Here is a 21,139-nt window from a genome sequence, read left to right on the forward strand (position 1 = left end):
TTAAAACTTAAAGTTTTCAAATCATTTTTATTAGTTTTCTTAAAAATCTATAGGATAATACTATTAACCAAGTATTCAAATACATCAAGACATTCGTTTAAAATTTTTTACACCTCCTGGCTTACATGAAGTCTTTATGGAATTTGATCATTTATAGGATGAGACGGTTCGAAAATTTTGGAGCATGTATGACATACATTATTGAATTTAACAACTAAACGTAATGAAACTGTGTAGTATACATTTATTTTTTTTCAAATAAAAAAAAATTAAACGAGAGTAGCTCTTCAACAATAATTACGTGAGAGGTACCAACCCTTTCCAAAAAGATAAAAACCATTAAACTCAAAAGTCACCCGGCGAATAGTCTGTGTGTCATTGAGTTTTATGATTTGAACTATTATTCTCTTGCAAACTATTACGGTCAAACAAAATCTAAAGCTCTTTGCATGATAGGGGTGTTGTGACCCGTTGCCACTTATTCCATCATGCAATTTGTACGGTAAAGACAACACGTTTATCAATCAAGGGTGGGGTATACATGTAAAGTTAGTCCAACATTCCTTCACTTTTATTTATTTTTTTATTTTTTTATTTTTTTTTATTTATCAAAATGAAGAATCATCAAATATACAGACGGTTGTCAACTATGACTGTGTCTAAGTTTTTTTCTTACTTAAAAAGGGAATAACTCGTGGCAGATTATAATTGTTTGTTCTTTCGGAGCCTAAAAGAAGTTAGTTAATAGTTGTATTTTATTTGTAAGACCACAATCAAGGAGCATCTGGACTAATTAGAATAGTCAAAGGAGAAGTTGGAGTACGCGGAATATTCAAAGGAGGATTTGAACTAATCGTATTTGAAGGAAAATACAAGTGTCGTTTCTTTTAGTATTGTTTTATTACGTAAATGTATAATGAGGAAGGTCTAAAATACACTAAATGCTAGTCAAGCGGCGGGCTAGGGCCTGACGCTTAGCGTCTAAACGGAGCCTTCATTTATTATATATCATATAAATAAATGCATATTTATTATATAACATATAATATATATATATATATTGAAAAATTCTCCTTAGTACTTTGGTGAATCATCTAATGGTATGAGATAAAAGTTCAAGTGATTACAAGTTTGTGGTGCATTACGAAATATTTTTTGAATCTCGTATGAATTTATTTTATATTGTATATGTGTGACTTGCAACTTATATGAAACAAAAGAATATAGTGTATATTTATATGATAGTGTGTACCCTAAAAACAAGAAACTTTTACTTGGGTTTTAGTATAGGTATAATTTTCTTTCACTTAGAGTACTATTAGAATTCTATGTGATGTTCTCCTAGTTGTGGTGAAATGAATGGCAGTAACTACTGCCACGTGTAAAATGTAAGCAAAACTCGTGTAATTAAGTTATAAAAAATAGGTTTTAACATTTTCGTCTTCTTCTTCCCGATAGTGGGTATGCAGATTCTGCAATCTACAAATCAGGCCGAACCAAGCTCTGCAACTGCAACCATGGCTGTCTTATTGCAGTCGACATTCGCATGACACTAAGAACAAGAAGCCGTCGTGCGCAGGGCCTGTGCAGCAGCAGAAGAATACATGGCTGCTACCTACAAGTTTTTCGACGGACCAAAGGGGCGGTTACTCGCTCCTGAGCTTCATTTACGATGAGAGAATGGGTGGTCGCCCCTCCTTGCGTCTATGTAGCTTAGCCAATGCTTAGCACTATGAAACTATGTTCTAGTGATATGCAAGTTCAAGCTCAAATTTTATGTTGTAGGCAGTAGTTGCACACAATCAGATCAAAATCATTTGTTATTTGCTATCTACCCCTAGAGGGTAAGGTGTGCCCTGTAAGGCCTAGGGCGAGACACAACATTCTCGTATAGCAAATTACTTTAATGCCCTATTTAAACAACTAGTTTGCTGTTCACACTACGAGACTCAAATAGTGGGCAATGATTTATTATTTTATTTAATTTTATCACAAGCGATATTCAAATCTATAATAATTTATACTAATGAAAAAAAGAAGAGTTTAAATTCAGAACACAATAGATTAAAGAGACAAATCATGACTATCATGACAATCTAGCCCCGGCCAAATAATAGGTTTTTTTTTTTTTTTTTTTTTTTGAACAAACGATAATATCTACACTAAAGGGGTGGGGGAGTGGGCTAAGTCTTACAATAGGCTTGTCATAATAATGTGGTTCAACTTCATATTTGGTGAGAATCAAACCTAAGATCTCTCACTTACAAATGAAGAGTAATATCACTAGATCGTAGTACTAAGTGACGCTGAATAATGAGTTAAAAACACACTCACAAAAAAAAAAAGACTTGTAGACATGTCAAGTTGTTTACTTGGAAGAGGGTGATGGTTCCTTACCCAATAGGATCCTCTCTTGATCCTCTTAATGAGGATCCTGAGAATACGTGAATCGTGTCTGTTTATCGTACATCGTGCGATCAGTTTTTATCGGATACTATTTGTATTTAATTTTAAATAAATAAATTTAATATAATTTCTGACCAAGATCCCCACAAAGATCCGGCGAAGATCCGGATTCGTTCCTTACAAGTGACAAGCCTAATATTAATCAAACATGTCTACTTCTTCGCCAACGGCCCATCCTTATTTACAGAAACAGGCCCAAGATTGTCAGCTTGACTCTATACTCCTCCACTGTAATCATCAATTTTTACCTTTTACCACCTCAGTAACTCAGTTAAAAATTCCCAGCTTCTAGACGGTAATACCTAAACCATTCACACGCTACGTTGCTCTCGTCTCTTCTCTCTCTCTCTTTCTCTCCTTGGCGGCCTGATATCCTGAAACGCGAGAGCAGCTGAAGCAGATCCGATTCCATCAATGGCGGAGACGCAAGCCGACAAAATCCAAACCCTAGCTGAGGTACCATTCCGATCGTCTTCTCTAGCTCTCCAATTGTTCCAATTTCGTTCATGGAAATGTTCGCTGTTTACTTCGATCTAGATGCTAATTCTTTAAAGGAACGATTTGAAATTTTGCATCAAATTATGGATCTGTGCTCTGGTTTTATTAATCTTTTGCTTCAATGATCTGTTGTGTAAATCTAGAGCTTAATTTTCGATAGAAATATGTTAAATTTGTTGTTTTCATTAAGCCGTCAGAATTGCTTGAAAATTTTGATCATCGGTCGCGTGCTGCGTGCTTAATTGTGTTTTTAATGCAACTAAATATTGTTATAGACAAGTTTTAGGTTTTGATTTACTCTGTTTGGTGTGCCTTTCAATTTATTTTGAATTTTTTCCAAAGTTGTTAAACACTTTATCGTGTAAGGCAGGTAACCGGGCGGTTTATAAGCATTACAAGTTTGTTGCTTTAGAGGAGCATTTTAGGCCAGTCAATCAATTAGGTAAGATGTAAGCCACACTGCGGTATTAGGCTCTAAAACAAGTAAACGGTTCGTGTCAGAATCCTGGACGGAGTAACATCACCTTGAATGAAACACGCTCATAGAAGATTATGTCGAAACTTGACATCGTGTGGAGAAAATAATGTATCGGCAGGTTTAATGCATGTCTTAGGTCCTAAAACAAGTATTACTACATCTCATTATAATGTCATGTTAGTCCTGCCACATTAAAGCAAGCCTGAGGTTGGGAAGGCACAAAGTAGGGTAATATTTCTGGTAGTATATTAGTACTAAGAAAACTTGACACTGTGATTGCGGGATACATTAGGCTTGTCCAGGACTCACATGCGTGCAGAATCATAGTGGAGTGTAGTGTCCACTTCCTTTGCACGAAAAATTCTTCCACGAAGTAGGCATGACCTGTTGTGGTGCAGTTGGGTATTGCTTGTTCCTAACCGAACTAGATATGCTGAAAGTTTTCCCCTTTCCCCGTATCCTTCCCCAGGCATGCAACCAACCTAGTTGTATTAAGCTTAATACTACTCTGCAATCTAGTTGTATTACGCTAAGAACTATTGCAGGGCCTGCTATCGTGCCATATGGCTGTTTTCTGGATAATGATAAAAATCTTCCAGCCTTTGGCGATGTTAGATGCTCGTCCTTTGTTAGTCCTTTCTTTTCAATGGCATAAGATTAGTAATGGCTAAGTGTTTCCCTGTTATACTTTGACATACAGCAATATGCATTGGAGAATGATGTGGGTGCCAAGCCTGTCGAAGTAAAAGAAGTTGTTTCCGAGAAACCTGAGGAAGCACCTGCTGCTGCTGCAGAAGAAAGCTCTGAAGTTACACCAGTTGTTGAAGTAAGCAGTGAAGCCAGTCCTACTGCTGCTACTGAAGAAGGCACTGAAACCAATCCTACCTCTGAAGCTGCTGCTGAAGAAAGCAGTGATAGTACTGAAAACTCAGGTGACCAAGAAGTAGTTGAAGAGACACCTGAAATTAAGGTTAGTTGCCTATAAAGTTATCAATGATTTCTCTTTGTTCCCTAACATAGTGCATATCGTATCTTATCTTTTATCTTTATATGTTTGATTTGTTCACTGGCATTCTATTTTCATGTCCAGATTGAGACAGCACCAGCAGATTTCCGTTTCCCAACTACTAACCAGACAAGGCATTGCTTTACCCGATATATAGAGTATCATCGGTATGTTTACAAATACACAGGCACACCACTCCCTTCTGTTATTTGAGCAGCATTTATCACGTACATTCTAGCTTGGTGCTGAAATTTTTGACAATGTTTTCACTGGTCCAATTATTTTCAGGTGCATAGCTGCGAAGGGGGAAGATGCTCCGGAGTGTGACAAATTTGCAAAGTTTTACCGCTCTCTTTGCCCTGGTGAATGGGTATGTAATTTCAGTGCTCTTTCAGGCCCTAAAATTGTAGTGTTTGCCATTATATTGAAAGTATGGCCTTCTGCATCCTCAACATGTTGAATCATAGTGTTTTTAATTTAGTTTAGTTAAGTTGCCTTTGCTATTGGAGAAGTTTTCTAATTGGCGATCTTATAGTGTTCTAAGTGGTTACAAATCTAGAAGGAGGGAAAAGAAGATATATGGTTGACAAGGCCACAATCAATTGATACCATGTGTAAAACAAAGGAATGCCACACACCTTATTACAATTTGTTGGGCTTAATGTTTTTACTCATGTTGATCTCTGCACATTAAATTTCAGATCTACTCTTTAGCCATTCATTGCTACCGAAATAGTATTGGTATTTTTGTAATGCGTCTTGTACTAGAAACTGAACCTAATATATAAAATAGATTTCTCAATTGGATCACCTTGCTTTTTTCCTTTTTCGTCTGACTTGCCTTGCTATTTTGTATATATTTGGGAGAGGTTAGAGATTTAAATACTGTTGTGAGATCAGAAAAATATGTGTCGTATAACAAGTTATTAAGCAGTTCTATTATGCTTATAGTTGATATCGATTGTTTCTACTCTAGTTTACGCAATAGACGAAGCAAAATCTTAGAAGAATATCTGTTGAGATGTTTTCAACGCTTAAATCATTGCTGATCTTTTTATAGTTTCTTCTCTTCCTTATTTAAGTTTTTCCTGCTGGGAGGAGAGAGAATATGCCACAATCTGTGGCGAGTGTTTGTGAATGTTCTTAGCAATTTTTTTTAAGGGGGTGTGATTTTGTTCGCCCGCACTTCAGGCGCGTGGCCAGCCAGTCTTGCTCAAGATTGGAACTTACTTTGAATATTCCTCATTTGAAGGATTGATAAATCGTATGTATTATACTTTCAAGAGTCCTGTTCTAGTGACCAAGAGAACATTATGATATTTTCAATATTTGTCAAAATGAATACAGTTCCTTGTTCGGATGAAGTACCCGATCTCGAGTATAGAATAGAACCCTTGCACACGCACTTATAGTTCAAGACATTCGCCAATGTGTGACTTAGTTACTGGTGTGCCCACACGTGCATTTGTTTGTGCTGCTGTTGAGTTTCCTTTTGCTTATCTGTTTACATGCTATAAGGAATTGTTATTGTTTTTCATTTCAGTTCAGGTTTTCTACTTGGCTGCTGATCTCTCGTAAGTCCGTATTCCTTAGCAGTGCTAAAGTTAACAGTGTTCTTGTTGTACTGTTTGTATGTATATCAGGTTGAGAGATGGAACGAGCAAAGGGAGAACGGAACTTTTCCAGGTCCCCTGTAGATGGTGTTTGCTTAAAAACCAAGCATTGGTCTGCGCAATGCTGTTATATCCAAGTTTTCCTTCAATAGATGAGTTTCTACATTGAGAGTTGAACTCTCTCAGGGAATGCCCTATTTGAAAACAATGATTTAATAAGAAATTTTCGCTTGTTTCAGAATACAGCAAAATTGTAGCCCTTGAAATGATCTTATTGTTCATCACTAAAAGATGGTTTTTCATTTCTCGTGACTTTCTGCATTAGCTGTTGTAAAATAGTCGCCGAAACCCGGATGGAAGCTAGGCTACATTTGTTAAGAGCCTTTTGCACCTGCCACACAATAAAGATGCACCGGTCTTATTGTTTTTTTCTTTTCCATCAGTTCTTGTGCAACAATTATCTGAACTTTGGTTCATGACTACTTATTTTTAGTCGAATTTCAAAGTAGTAAATAGTTTATTTCTAAGGATAAAAAAGGTCTGCGGAAATCATCGTGACAATATACAGATAACATTCATGACTTGGTCATTTTGCGGAAAGCTAACTTTGTTACTGATGCCTAACTTTTTCTTCTAATAATGTTGACAAATATTGTATATAACAAACTCTACTGAGATAAACTCATTCATTAATATGATAAATACATCACTTGTCAGATCTCAGGATACATCGATATTGTACCAAAACGTTATCTCTAAAGTGCTTTAGAATTAAGATTAAAATATTAAAAGTTCGTCTACTTATCCTTCACAAATCCATTTTTCGTTTTCATAATCGTGTTTGATTGTTTACGTGCAGATATCGAATAGGAAAATGGAATAAGTATTTAGAAACACAAACTGCATTTATCAAGTCGATAGAACTCGAAAGAGGTTCAACCACAATTACAATTGCAACCAAAGTCTTCAATTCTTGAAAATTACACATTAACCAAAACAAATTATAAACCCTAAAATCTAAGTGCCATTAATCAATCGGATCCAAGCTTGCCTATCGAAAGCCCTTTTACACAGAGCAGCTTCTCTTCTGTTTCTTCATCTCTTAAGCCCTCTCACCGCGGATTCTCCTGGCAAGTTGGATATCTTTCGGCATGATAGTGACGCGCTTGGCATGAATGGCGCACAGGTTAGTGTCCTCAAACAGCCCGACGAGGTACGCCTCGGCAGCCTCCTGCAGTGCCAAGACAGCATGGCTCTGGAAACGCAGGTCAGTCTTGAAGTCCTGCGCAATTTCACGAACCAGCCTCTGGAACGGGAGCTTCCTGATCAGCAGCTCTGTGCTCTTCTGGTACTTGCGGATTTCACTGCGCCATATTCACAAACACATTACAATCACAATCCAGCAACGTAAAATCATACTTATTAAAATACCCAGAATTCAAATTACAAAACAACAATCAATTACCAAATGTTATTTGATTTCAGTTATTACCCAGAATCAAAATTACAAATTTTAAGATTATTTGGGTAGATAAATGGGGGTTCGAATACATACCGAAGAGCAACAGTTCCAGGGCGGTATCTGTGGGGCTTCTTCACGCCGCCGGTGGTAGGGGCTGATTTCCTAGCAGCCTGAGAAAATCCCAAAACAGAATTAACAAATTGAAAGAAAACAAAGCAAATTAAAGGGGGCAAAAATTAGGGTTTAAAGGAGGTATCTACGAACCTTGGTAGCAAGTTGCTTCCTTGGAGCCTTGCCTCCGGTGGACTTACGAGCAGTTTGCTTGGTACGGGCCATCTGCAACCACAAATTAAACCCCAACAATCAAAATCCAATTCGATTTTACAAAATCCCAATCTGAAACGCAGCCCAAGAACCCTAATTCCCAATCGCAGAAGCAATCGCGATAAATTGAATCGAAGAAGATGAAGAAAAAAAAAGCGAAAAGAAAGATTACCTCTTCGGGGTCGAAAGGGTTTGGATTTGGAAAGAGGAGAGATTTTGTTCTCAGAAAACGAATTCAGAAACGTGGGTGCGAATTGAAAGGTCGTACCTCTCTCTGTGTATATATAGTGCTTGTTCAACAAACCCAACTTGGCGGCGGAATCGCCGACCGCCTTGTTTCGCATTTACTGTTTTGCCCCGCTGCCTATCGGACGGTCATTGCGTTCGCTCGCCGTGCTGTTTTACGATCGATAGTGAACGGTTTGGATGTCATGTGCCACGGATCCTGAAACTCAAATAGTCGCTTCCTATTGGTCCTAATCATTCCTTTCCTTCACCCGAGGTTTTTTTTTTTTTTTTTTAGTACATCGATATTTTTACATTAAGGGAGATGAAATTCAGTTAAATCATACAATGGACAGCCTAATTTGGTATTGAATTCACCATCCATGAGATTTGAACATAAGAGCTATCACCTTCAAGTGAAAGAAATATCACTAGATCGTAATACCAAGTTTAACAAGAAAAATTTTAGCTACTTTTCCTATTTACCTTTCTTTTTATTTTTATTTTTTAGTAGATCGATATTTTTACATTAAGGGAAGATGAAATTCAGTTAAATCACACAATGGACAACCTAATTTAGTATTGAATTCACCATCCATGAGATTTGAACATAAGAGCTTTCACCTTCAAGTGAAAAGAAATATCACTAGATCGTAATACCAAGTTTAACAAGAAAAATTTTAGCTACTTTTCCTATTTACCTTTCTTTTTATTTTTAATTTTTTTTTTAAATCTCTTACCAGACTCCGCTTACACATAAAATTTAGAAAGAAATTCTCCAAAAAACAAAATTTTGATTTCCACAATATACCCTTCATTACAATTTACAACTCTCCAAATGAAAATTAAAACATAAACTTTTGTTGGTTATTTTAATTTTTTTATTTATTATAAAGATTCAAAACTTTTTATTTATTTATTTTGATATTTAAAATGCTCTGTTTCTTCTGGAGAATCATAATAATTGCTTAATAATCCTATTGGTTTGTTTGGAATGCTTTTAAAATAACTTAAATTGTTTTTAGAAAAAATATTTTTGGATTCTAAAGGCACTTGAATTACTTTTGCAAGAAGCACAATTTATGTGTTTCTTGTAGGAAGCACTTCAAATGTTTTTTTCAAATTTACTTGCATTTTTACTAAAGATTGATTTTAAAAACATTTTCTCTAAAAACATTTTTTATCATTTATAAAGCACTTCCAAATGAGCTCTATATCTTTATCATCATTAATTTTCTTATCCCATAATCCTTGTGTTTTAGGGTTCATTTGAAAGTACATTTAAACAGATTGAAAACGTTTTTATAGAAAATGTTTTTGGATTTTAAAGCATTTGTATTTTTAAGGATTTGTTCTAAAATTATTTTCATCAAAAGTGCTATCAGCCATTTTAAAAGTATTTCTAAACGAGTTCATAATCTTTGGCCCATAATCTTTGGGCAATTGATCACTACTTAGCACTCCTTGTCTATCGTCCATGTTCATAGCGGAACAGACATTCTGTGACATTAATGTCATATTTGATTCCAAATCACAAAGCATTCAAATCCAGTCAACAAATAATACTTCGATTAGAAAGACTTTTGATGTCAAATATGTACAGTAGCATTCCACTAGGATGTCGACATCTCATTTGAAGATGCTCTCAAAATTTCTTCATTTTTGTTTCTTTGGTTATTTTTACTTTCTTTCTTTTGTTCTGCATGCAAAATGTGAAAAAGTTGTCGATAAATTGGTTTAGAAATAATAAAAATTGGGAATAAATTTAGTCCCTTCATGCTCTCCAAGCACTCTCTTTTTTCACGGTGCACCCATTCAAGCAGGTTTTCGCACGCTCTGCAGTCTGCAGCTGAACGATGGGTTTGGGCGGGACAACCTTGCAAACCCTGAAGCTCGCCACTACTCCTCCACCCTCATTTTCTTCTTCTTTCCGCCGCTCAGTTTTCAAACCCTTTTCCCAAACCTTCCTCTGCCACCATAGCCGCAGACAACGATTTCCATTTCCTCCGCTTTTCTTCGTCAGAGGCCTTTCGGCCCCGGCCGCACAGGCAACTGCTACCGCAACACCTAAAGAAACAAGCCCGGATGAAAAGGGTTCGATCATTTCACAAACCAATTTGTAGTTTTGAATAAATTGGAGCTGAATTTTGTTTTTTTTTTTTTGGTTGTTAATATTTTGTGTTTTTCTTTGTGAGGAGATGCAGGTGTGAAGCAGCAATGGAAAGCAGCGATAGACTTCAAGTGGATAAGAGACAACAAGGACGCGGTTGTGGCCAACATAAAGAAGAGGAACTCCAATGCCAATTTGGAACTTGTGCTTGAGCTCTACCACAAAATGCTGAGTCTTCAAAAGGTCCGATTTTTAACTTTTGTGATTGATTGATTAGCTGAATCTTTACAAGTGCTGCAGGCAATTCGTATTTTGATTAACTGCTCCGTGGGGTTTATGTCCTGTTGTGCAATTGGCTTTAGAGTTTGGGAATTTGTTGTTTTGAGTTTTGAAAAAGTGTTGTTTTGTTTCTCAGTTTATATAGCTAATTGTTACTCACAGAAAGCAGGAAGTTGAACGGCTTCGTGGGGAAAGGAATGTGGTGGCAAACAAGATGAAAGGAAAGTTGGAGCCATCCGAGCGTCAAAAACTTATAGATGAAGGTATCAGTGTGCCCTTCTTTTGTATATTCATTTCGTTTTCTTGGTGTGCTGATTTAGATTTGAGTTATTTAGAATTATTGGCTTTTGCATTCAGGAAAGAATCTGAAGGAAGGGCTTCTTTCTTTGGAAGAAGACCTGCTTAAACTTACTGATGAGCTTCAGCAGGAAGCACAATGTATACCAAATATGACTCATCCTGATGTCCCGATAGGCGGAGAGGATTTCTCAACCTTAAGAAATATGGTCTCTCTCTCTCTCTCTCTCTCTCTAACACACACACACACACACACACACGAGAGGTTTTGTAGTCCATGTTCGTTCTGCTTTCTTCCTCATTTTCTATGTCATTTTGTAGGTAGGCAGCCCACGTGAGTTTAGCTTTCCTGTCAAGGATCACCTTCAACTTGGAAAGGAACTGGATCTTTTTGATTTTGATGCTGCTTCAGAGGTATTATCTTTGTCTTATTTGATGTGTTGAAGTGTCTCTAGTATATGGTAAACGAAGAAAATCATGTGACTTAATTCCAGTCTCAACATTTAAATTAGACATTGTGCTGAGTTGGAGATTTTGGGGATCTTTCTGGGATAAATTGGAAGATTTCATAAATCCTCTAGGTCAAGCTTAAATCAAATCCAACTAAGTAACAAGGGAAAGTGTTCTTTTTAATGCAACTAAGATTTTACTAATTTATACAGGTCAGTGGCTCAAAGTTTTACTATCTGAAGAATGAAGCAGTACTCCTAGAGATGGCCCTTATTAACTGGACGCTCTTGGAAGTCATGAAAAGGGGCTTCACACCTTTAACAACCCCAGAAATTGTAAGATCTTCTGTTGTTGAAAAATGTGGTTTCCAGCCCCGAGGAGCAAATACCCAGGTTAGTTCAAACATTCTCTTTCTCATAGTCTGCTAGAAATAAAATGTTGTCTTATCTCTGGCTAAATATAAACAGGTGTATTCTATTGAGGATAGTGATCAGTGCCTCATCGGCACGGCAGAGATTCCTGTTGGGGGAATTCATATGGATTCTATACTTGCTGCATCATTGTTACCTTTGAAATATGTGGCAGTTTCCCATTGCTTCCGTACTGAGGCAGGCGCTGCAGGTACAGCATCAAGGTAAATTATCAACAGGCTATATTTCTTTCGTTGTCCTTGTTTCCAGTGACCTCATATTTCCTTTGTGGTTTATACTTCATCACTTTCTTAATGTACTTTAAATTATTAATTAAACGCAAAAACATATCTATTTCTCTGTCAAAAAACAATTTTTTATTAACAGAAAACAAAAGAAATTATAAGAAGCACGAGCAAGTAGTTAAATGCGACAGCGTATGAATACATAAATCAAATTGGTTCACCCATTCTTTGTGAAAAATACTCAAACCACTTGGTTTATGGTCCCATATTATTGTTAATATTCCTATTTTTTCTAAACAGCATCTGCCAAATTGGAAATTTCGATCCCCATGACTGTCCAAATGTGCCAACATGATGAATGTCATCATGCTTTAATTATCCAGTCTATCCAACCCAAATGAGGTGGCTTTTGGATAGTAGTCAATGAATATCAAAATGATTTGTGGTGTTATATGCCTTGGAACTTTGAAAGCATTTTTTTCATGCCCGCTGGTGATAGGGATCCACTGGTTGGCTCTCTTGTAAGCAATGTTTATTTTCTATTCACAAGAATCAGGGAGTGGAATACATGAATGATACACCAATTTTCAATCTAACTTTCTGTAGTTTTGGTTTGTAACTTGTAAGTGACAGATTGAAATCTTAAGTAAGAAGCGTTCTGCATACTATGTGCAGTTCAAAATATGGCATGGTTTATTGTCTCTGTTTTTGTGGACATGCAGAAGCATTCTTATCAATTGTATTAAATTTCTAAACAGTGGTCCAAAATCAATTTTTTGTTACAATTTCTTTGGTGGCATCCATATTGTGGAAGGTTATACCCCGTAGGTTTTTGTTTTTCATGGTCTTGTGTGCAAGTAGAGAATATTCTGTAAGACTTGTAGACTTTGTCCCTCGTACGATAAATTGTTTTTATTCTGTTCAGGGGTCTGTATCGAGTCCACCAATTCAGCAAGCTGGAGATGTTTATATTATGCCGACCAGAGGATAGTGATTTGTACCATGAAGAGCTCATAAGAATTGAAGAAGACCTGTTTTCATCGCTAGGATTACACTACAAGTGAGTACTTCTACACAACCTTATGATTGTTCAGCTGATTTGACTTTTCTATGTTTACGGTAATGTTGAGTTTCTTGTCAGAACTTTGGACATGGCATCTGGGGATTTAGGTGCGCCTGCTTATCGTAAATTTGATATTGAAGCATGGATGCCTGGTTTAGCAAGATATGGAGAGGTATTGCAATGATCTCTCCCCTCGAAAGAGAAAAGGAACAAAACTTGTTCTTGGTTTTCTAGGCTAGGCTATAGAACTGCTAGTTCAAAGTTGTTTTTTGAGATAGTAAAAATTTATGTTTTCATTAATGGCGGACAGATATCAAGCGCATCGAACTGTACAGACTATCAAAGTCGTCGTCTTGGGATCCGGTTTCGTTCTACAGAACCAGCGTTAACAAATCCTAAGAAGGGCAAAAGCAGCCTCGCTCCACCAGAGTTTGTTCACACATTGAATGCAACGGCCTGTGCAGTACCACGAATGATCGTATGCATACTTGAGAACAACCAGCAAGAAGATGGCTCGGTCATTATCCCTGAGCCATTGAGGCCCTTTATGGGCGGACTGGAGTCCATACATCCCAAACCTAGGTAGGATGATGTTGTAAATTATATTTGCTCGGAAATTTCTGTGGGATCATTCTTTGGTTATGAGATTTTTCATAGGTGGGAGGGGGGAGTGTAAGAAATGCCGACAAATACGGTGGTCATTTCTTAAAGTTTATTTGGAATCCTTTGCATCAAGAGATGATCATTATAGAGTGTTTCAAGCTCTGTTGCAACGAATCACATTGTGTATGTCGTCGTGCAATGCTTTTCTTAGGATTCAAACAAGTCTGCACTTTTGGGTGTTCCAGATAGGTGGATTTACCTGGGCGGCAAGGCAACCGAAGCTGCCTCGCTCTAAGATTGTATCTCATGCAGATTAATGAGAGAATTTCCCCGCTGCTACAGGTGAAAAACTTATGAAGAACATCGTGAATTATCGCCTAAAGAAACGGTAAAACAATTTTGTGAAAAACGCAACCTTACAACGACGCAGTTTTGGAGAGAAGCAAAAGGAAAACAAAGATGAAAAAAACCGACTCTCTCTAGCTTTTGGTTCTTCACCCAAAAACTAAATTACATCAGGCTGAAAGGCTCAAATATTCACATTTGTTTCTCATGACATACAACAACATTGTCTCTCTCTCTCTCTCTCTCTCTCCCTCTCTCCCTCCCCCCCCCCCCCCCCCCCCCATTTTGTTTCCCATAATCTGTTTCTGATACTGTTTCAGGCCGCATGGTATTTCCGAACCCACGGCAAAACGTTCGGATCAGCGGCTAATAGGGTCTCTCTGGCTATTTGATCAGGACCCGAGAATGCAGACATAGCAGCTAGCTGGCCAAACCAAACATGAATGTGCTAGAATCAAGAACCATGGAGTGATTCTCTTGGGCAGAAAAGCTTTCTTTTTGCCGGTGCAGTGTTTAACTTGGTGAACAAGTAAGATCCCAAAATGCAACTGCAGCTGTATAAAATTTCCTTCTTTGCTTTTTCTATCAAATTCAAAGCAGCAGCAAGCCCCTTGTTTTCAGGTCTGTTTATCTCTGAGCTTCATTTGAAAAACTTGAAAGGAAATTGAGAAGCTGTCTGCGTTGCATCAAACCAGCGGCCTCAGCCCCTTGAACAAATGTTCCTGAGCTTCTTATCAATTCCTAAGAAGACATTACAACTTGCAGAAACTCATCGTCAAGTCACTCTAATTTAAGCGACTCACCAGCAAAACTAGTACCTATTTCAGAATTAACTCGATTTAACTCTTCAGTTCAACAATGTTGACACAACGCGTTGTTTCTTCTCAGATGTTTCTCTGGTTCCTAGAGTCCTAAGCATTTGCCACGCTTGAGAAAAATAATCGAAAAAGCTGCGCAGGCCGAGAGGCTGGTAATAATAAACGGTAACGAGGAGAAAGCTCTTACCACGCTAATGGTGGCACCTACACATTTGAGAATGTCCCTCCTATGAAATCTGTCCTCACTAGCAGCATCAGCTTCAATTTTATTACATATATAGGCAATGGCAGACAATTTGGTCCTGTATGAAAACAGCACAAAACCAAGAGGACTTTTTGTGATTTAACAGCAACCCATTTCTCGTTTCAGCAGAAACTTACGTGCAACTGAGATGCTAACAGGTTTTAACTTGTGCGTATGAAATAGCATGATTAGTTTGGGATACCACCACCTCGGTCTCCCAGTGCATATTAGTTTATTCATGTCTCAGAAGACGCAAATAAATCGTAAACAAAAGAAACTTACAGAAAGAATGGGATATTTTGGGGCGTTGAGGCTGGCAGTGGCAGGAGGAAGTGGAAGAAATGGACTGTTGAGACGACGGACACTGCCATCGCCGCCAACCCGCTGATTACTGTGTCTTAGAGAATCACTGTGTTGACTGGCAAGATTCAATAGTCTTTCAGTCTTTCTTCAAGTGGTGGAGGCTGGGGAGGGAGGGAGAGTGAGAGTAACACCGACTTCTGATATTGTGTTATCCTATCTTTGAGCCCACGGTGATCAATATTGATGAGAACCCCAAGTCTAAAGTAAAGACTAACAATTCCAAACGACGAAGTTTTGTGTCAACCTGTAACTATAACACCGTCAAATGGTTGTAATGTAAACACACATATTATAACATGGGTTAATTGGTAATCCAGCACAAAGAAGCTTCTCCGAATTACGCTAGTACAATTTACACATTGTTATTTCTTTGATTACTTTTGTTAGAAGAGTTTCATACATGGGGTTAAAGGGTCATTTTGATTTAACCATTTGTGGTCTCAATGGCAAAAAACACTGACGTATGCACTACTCTCTTTCTTTCCCATCATGTGACTCTACATAATCACGTAACTACGTTCCAAGACACACCATGAGATGTAAATTTGAAAATTTTAAAGCAGCTGATGTGCATTGTGAAGGGCTTCTACTAAACTGAAAAACAAAATAAAATAAAATAAAACAAAAAGAATGCAGACAATTAACAGAGATGGAATCAAATTCTCACTTTTACTGCATCGAATAGTTATGAATACACGAAGAGTGCTTGTTCCTTTGGAAACAAACAAATGATCTATTTTCGTATCCCCCAACGTGAGTCATTCTATACGAACTCTAGAAACTCTGGAAAGCACATAAATGGAACGCCCTCGTTCCGGCGATTCATTCCCTGACCTGCGCGCACTTCTTGCAGTTTACTCTTCATCAACACTATAACAACTCACCACCAGCTATCTAAACTTGGGATATACATACACTTCGCTGTCCCTATGCATACAACGGAAACACAAACTTCTAAAGTTACAATAAATTGCAAAGAACGATTGTGTCACCACCCTACCAGTGCAGGAACCTTTTCGTTAGAGGAACCATTTTGTAGTTTTGAAATCTCTGAGACGATTAGCGAGCTCTTTGCATTGGCAATTCTTTTCTACACAAACAATCTGGTAAGGGGTTCTCATAAAAGGGTTCTTCCGAACGAAGCTTATCCTTCCCCCTAAGTCCTGGAGCAGGGCCTCTTCTTTTCCGTGGGGAGCCTTGCCTGCATAACCACCATCACAGACAGTTATGAAAAATAAGGATAATAGAAAAATTGTTACTTGTGAATGTTTACAATTCACAATAACCAGATATGATATTGGTTGGGATAAAGTGATTCTCATGGAACTTCAAATCTTTAGGTCAGAAATCACACACCGTTTCCTGTGCATTTGAACAACTCTATTTGATAAGGTTTTGCCTTCCTCAAGTGTTCCCTGCTCAAGTTTGTCAAACAGAGAAACAAGGGCTTTTCTGATAAACACACACAAGCACAAAACAGATTCAGTTTGCAGCATATCTGGTCAGAGCACGGTGTATGGAGTAGTTCAAAACATATCATTCCAAAAAGAAATCGCCTTGCCTGTCAGGGTTTATTGTTTTCCTGTGTCCAAGAAAGCGACGGTGACCTTCAACTGCCGCCGCCATATGTCCTGGATATGTAGGTATAAATACATCACTTTCAACTGAAACAATGTAGTCAAGCGCAGCCATTTGAGACGCATGATTGGTAAAAGGTTCAAGCTCCTCAACGGATGCCAATGCTTCCTGAAAGTGAAAACCAGTAATGGTTAAACCAGCATTACAGTCCATGTGTCTGGATTTCAAACATACCCAGATATGTCCGAATGACAAAAAATTTCAAGATAAATTGAATAGATATATAGATGTTCATTTGGACTTCCTCCCGATCATTTTCTTAGTCACATGGGAGACTTGCTGCTCTGATGTCGTTTTCTACATTTCTAAAAGAACTTTATCAGTTGTGCATAACAATCCACATGACTCTTAATTAATATCTGTTTTATCCCTGATAATCTGCACTGCATATATCAGCAGGTTCGCCACCTTTGTTCACACCAATAAATCAAAATCTCAATGCCCACTCAAACTTTATGGATAAAATTCTAATTTGAGCATGGCATTAGCTCTTGATGGTTTTAATGATGTACAGCCATAGAGAAATCTTTCTTCGTACCCAGATTTTAAAAGAAACAAAAATGTGTGGCCAGATGACAGTGAAATGCACAAGATAACATTCTGTCTGAGATTATAATTCTAAGTAATTTGGGCCCCCAAGAAGAGTAGTAGTACCATTAGTTCAAAATAGAATCAATGGATATGGCCAATATATTGGATCGACTAATGTGCCGAGATCCCTTGCTACAGAAGTCGTGATACTTTTCTGTCTACATTCTATATAAATTGGAATGTCATATATTCAATTTTAACTTCAAGGTCAGCGACAGACATTCTAAAAGTTTCATCATATTCCATTCAGAGCTCAGTTATTTAACAAAACGGAAAAGATCAATTATAAACATCAATGATACCTTGCTCTTCAGTATGGGATAACGGGATAGTAGATCAGCCATACGAGAATCGCCATATATCTTTCCAGCAGCAATGTAGATAGGTGTGTTTGGTGGGTACCCAAGAGCACTGAGAAAAATTCCAGTCTCCCTTGGCGTTAATGGGCAATACCCTCCGGATCTCTGTTCTATGGAATTAATTTCCTTATTTCTCCAGGTTTTTGTGTTCTCCCTACATGTTCCAAATAAAACAGGCATCACAAAAGCTCAAGGATTAACCAACGTGACAGAATTTCTCCCAACATAAGTTTTTCATACCGGATGATCCTTAGTTCATCAGCTTCAGATGGAGTTAAATCCTGCGTGCATCCACTAAAGGCAAGCATGTCCTTCTCAAATCGTAAATGAAGGGCAATAAAAGGACCAAACAACCTCATCCGATCAACTAACAACTACAACATTAATGAAACAAAAAAAATTTGTAAAATAGATGGAATAGGACTAAAAAGTTATAATAGGCATTCTAGAAATCAAACTAGCATGTAGATCTAAGAATTTACTTTTCCCATTGCTTCAATTTGAGGTGTAAAACGCAGAGCTTCATAACAAGCACGACAGCGAAGTTTCTGTATATCTAGAGGTAGGTTGTTATTTGCTAAGCGAGCATCAGCCTTGGAGGCTCGAATAACCTTAGCAAGACGATTTTATTAGTTCAAAAAAGAATATATAAAATACAATGCATAAACCAGAGTGTTCCAGAAACCACACCTCGTACACTTCCCAGAGACTAGCTATCTCATCTTGGTAATAATCCATACTAGCCCAGCTTCTGAAAAGCTTTAGTGCTCTGGGACCAGAAGCAAGTTCCTTGGGAAGCTTTTTTACAATTTTAACATCATTAGCTAGAGCCTTGATAAAATGATCTTCATCAAAAACATCTGAGAAGTTGCTGCACAACATATATAGGGAACAAATTCTTGCATCAATGACATAATAGCTAAGAATAAAACAGAATTCAGAGTGTAAAATAAGTGACAGTGATACCTAGAGTCTTTCCAAAATGACCGTTGATCAAGTTCTGGAATAACAAGAGTGGCATTTATGATGCGGGCTACAGCTACCATGTCACATATCTGGAATTCAAGGATGACACATTTCAGCTCCATTCAATAATCAGATGAAGATATTCATAAAATTATCATGTACATAGAGCCAAGCAAAATATTCTATGGCTTCTGTGTCTACCATTGTGAAACACACCAATCAGCCATCCAAATAGATTTGTAGCATGATGTCATGTAGCCCACCACGATGGTAAGAATTGTGCAGTTCTAAGGTTTTTATCACTTAAATCGTGCAGGTCTTTTAACATTACATAGGTACAGATCAAACCCCACAACATCTAGGCAGGTACAGCCGAGTCAAAATTGTGCACCATGAACTCCATGTTTTTATAACTATAGAAATTGCAGCAACCAATTAATATTTGCAAACTGCAACTAGATAAAATAATGAGAGACAACTCTCAAAGCTTAAATGCCCTATTTAGTAATAGGAAAGAAAGAGGGATAAAGGCCTATCCCAAAACTTTATGCGGGAACAAATACAACTTGAGATCCCAATGTGACAGATTAGAATCAGACTATTGTTTCACATTAGTAATATGTGAGAGATTAGAATCAGACTATTTTTCCAGAGTCTATCAATGAGAAAAAAACAATATACAATAACAACAACCACCAAATATCCCACTATGTGGGGTCGGCTGTATGAATCCTAAAACGCCAATGCGCTTGGTTTTGCGCAAGTCTTCCGTTAATTACATTCGCAGAAATCAAACACTGGATCTATCCATAATCCTAACCCATTAACCCACCCTCTCTCACGATCACACCGCTTGGGCTAACCTCAAGGGATTAACATAAATGAATTTTTGCTACTCACATTTCAAAATCAAAATGTGGACAAGATCAAAATTTAACACAAAATGTTCAACACGATACATTTGAGAAAGAGAGTGTGTTCATATACCCCTGCACGCATCTGGTTGAGACCACCATTTGTACGCACTTGAAAGTAGCCCCGTGACTCTGCAGGAGCTGAATAAACAACAGTAAAGTGGAAATTAGGAACACCAAGGATATGTCATTATGTCATAGCTACACAATAAATCTCTACCAGTAACTTACGTGTATAGTTCGGACTTGGCTCTACACACTGCACAAAATCACGAGTTGGTGGAATCTTCCATAGCTTGTCATCCAATATCCGACTTGTATCATCCAACTGTCAAGTCTAAAGGAGTGAAAACATGAAAGATGTATAACTTTGTGACATGAACAAATGTATCTAAAGTCTACAAGATTAAGACCCAAGTCCTAACTCCTAACCAAGGGAAAATACAACTTCTATTGTGTTTCTTTTCTCTTTTTCTCCAAAGGTAATGTGTTCGGTAATATCTTATTCCGTTGAATCGTAATAACGCCAACCATGAAGTTGATGCATTCAATTTCTTCTTCTTTAGTTTTCCTTGGTTGTCACAATATCAACATTCAAATGGAGTGCATAAAGGAATCATCAATCATATACGTATCGATCATTTTAAACTTTTTTGGAACCAAACATACTTGTAAATGAACAAACCCAATAGTAATGCATACATAACAACAACAAAAACAACAACAAAATTGAAATCTGCAGCATTTTTCATACAGACCCAACATTAATATTGTCGAAAAAAGTAAACCCATATCGTAAAAAATACAAAAGCTTCAAGAAAAATATCGAAAGATAGAATGAATTTGCTATCGTATTTTCTGGAAATAATAAAAAAGTGAGACGATAGAGATGGGTCGGATAAGGAGATCACCGTGGGAAGCTTGACGGGGTCGGAGAAGTTAGGGACTTTGGAGAAAGAGAAGAGAGCCACTAGCGCAATTAAGCATACGGCGCACGTCAGCACCTTCCTCACTGTCGCCAATGTTCTCCAGCTCTTCCTCTGCATCTGGTATCTGAAGCTCACTCATCCAGAGGCCTCGCCTGCAATTCCAAATGACGGGAAGGCTTTGGTTTGTGGGTTTTGGCGCTGATCTAAATCGGTTCGCCTGAACTCGGGCGTTTGTGACTGGATTTACGCTGCTTTTCGTCTGCTTTCTGGGTTTTTGCCGCTTTGGTTGGTAATTTAGTTTGTTTTTGAGCACTACCTCGCAATAAAAAAACAAAATGAAACAAAAATTCATTTGATATTTCTTTTATTTTTTACGTTAATTTCTAATTTTCATTTTAAGGACCCAATTAAAGTTTTGATCATTGAGTTAAAAATTTGTGAGA

The 21,139-nt window shown here is 37.6% G+C and overlaps 4 protein-coding genes across 7 annotated transcripts; 2 read left to right on the forward strand and 2 right to left on the reverse strand.

Annotated features, from left to right (window-relative positions):
* The first annotated feature begins 2,790 nt into the window (after positions 1-2,790).
* On the forward strand, positions 2,791-6,373 carry LOC137718747 (cytochrome c oxidase subunit 6b-1-like). The gene is made up of 5 exons (XM_068458285.1): positions 2,791-2,922; positions 4,143-4,412; positions 4,533-4,615; positions 4,737-4,818; positions 6,092-6,373. The coding sequence occupies exons 1-5, from the start codon at positions 2,881-2,883 to the stop codon at positions 6,143-6,145; spliced, it is 531 nt and encodes a 176-aa protein (XP_068314386.1). The 5' UTR covers positions 2,791-2,880; the 3' UTR covers positions 6,146-6,373.
* A 572-nt stretch (positions 6,374-6,945) lies between these two features.
* LOC137718748 (histone H3.3) lies at positions 6,946-8,261 on the reverse strand. Its single transcript, XM_068458286.1, has 4 exons — positions 8,020-8,261; positions 7,788-7,859; positions 7,617-7,693; positions 6,946-7,425 (listed from the first exon to the last, which is right to left on the reverse strand). The coding sequence occupies exons 2-4, from the start codon at positions 7,857-7,859 to the stop codon at positions 7,164-7,166; spliced, it is 411 nt and encodes a 136-aa protein (XP_068314387.1). The 5' UTR covers positions 8,020-8,261; the 3' UTR covers positions 6,946-7,163.
* A 1,595-nt stretch (positions 8,262-9,856) lies between these two features.
* LOC137718746 (serine--tRNA ligase, chloroplastic/mitochondrial-like) lies at positions 9,857-13,703 on the forward strand. 3 transcript variants are annotated; one of them, XM_068458282.1, is made up of 10 exons: positions 9,857-10,166; positions 10,277-10,425; positions 10,631-10,724; positions 10,819-10,967; positions 11,080-11,172; positions 11,421-11,600; positions 11,676-11,842; positions 12,789-12,923; positions 13,005-13,098; positions 13,237-13,703. In XM_068458282.1, exons 1-10 carry the CDS (start codon positions 9,929-9,931, stop codon positions 13,510-13,512), a joined length of 1,575 nt encoding a protein of 524 aa, XP_068314383.1. In that variant the 5' UTR covers positions 9,857-9,928; the 3' UTR covers positions 13,513-13,703. The 3 variants fall into 3 exon arrangements, with proteins under 3 accessions (XP_068314383.1, XP_068314384.1, XP_068314385.1); XM_068458283.1 differs by lacking the exon at positions 9,857-10,166 and having other exon boundaries at positions 10,285-10,425; positions 10,624-10,724; XM_068458284.1 differs by lacking the exon at positions 9,857-10,166 and having other exon boundaries at positions 10,304-10,425; positions 10,598-10,724.
* A 2,248-nt stretch (positions 13,704-15,951) lies between these two features.
* On the reverse strand, positions 15,952-20,886 carry LOC137717697 (O-fucosyltransferase 7-like). 2 transcript variants are annotated; one of them, XM_068457141.1, is made up of 11 exons: positions 20,679-20,886; positions 19,999-20,095; positions 19,841-19,908; positions 18,854-18,942; positions 18,578-18,758; positions 18,370-18,498; positions 18,128-18,261; positions 17,831-18,041; positions 16,861-17,045; positions 16,656-16,751; positions 15,952-16,500 (listed from the first exon to the last, which is right to left on the reverse strand). In XM_068457141.1, exons 1-11 carry the CDS (start codon positions 20,811-20,813, stop codon positions 16,359-16,361), a joined length of 1,467 nt encoding a protein of 488 aa, XP_068313242.1. In that variant the 5' UTR covers positions 20,814-20,886; the 3' UTR covers positions 15,952-16,358. The 2 variants fall into 2 exon arrangements, with proteins under 2 accessions (XP_068313242.1, XP_068313244.1); XM_068457143.1 differs by having other exon boundaries at positions 19,999-20,104; positions 20,679-20,808.
* Positions 20,887-21,139: the final 253 nt, after the last annotated feature.

This window comes from Pyrus communis, chromosome 15 (genome assembly GCF_963583255.1).
Source record: "Pyrus communis chromosome 15, drPyrComm1.1, whole genome shotgun sequence".
Lineage (NCBI taxonomy): Eukaryota > Viridiplantae > Streptophyta > Magnoliopsida > Rosales > Rosaceae > Pyrus > Pyrus communis.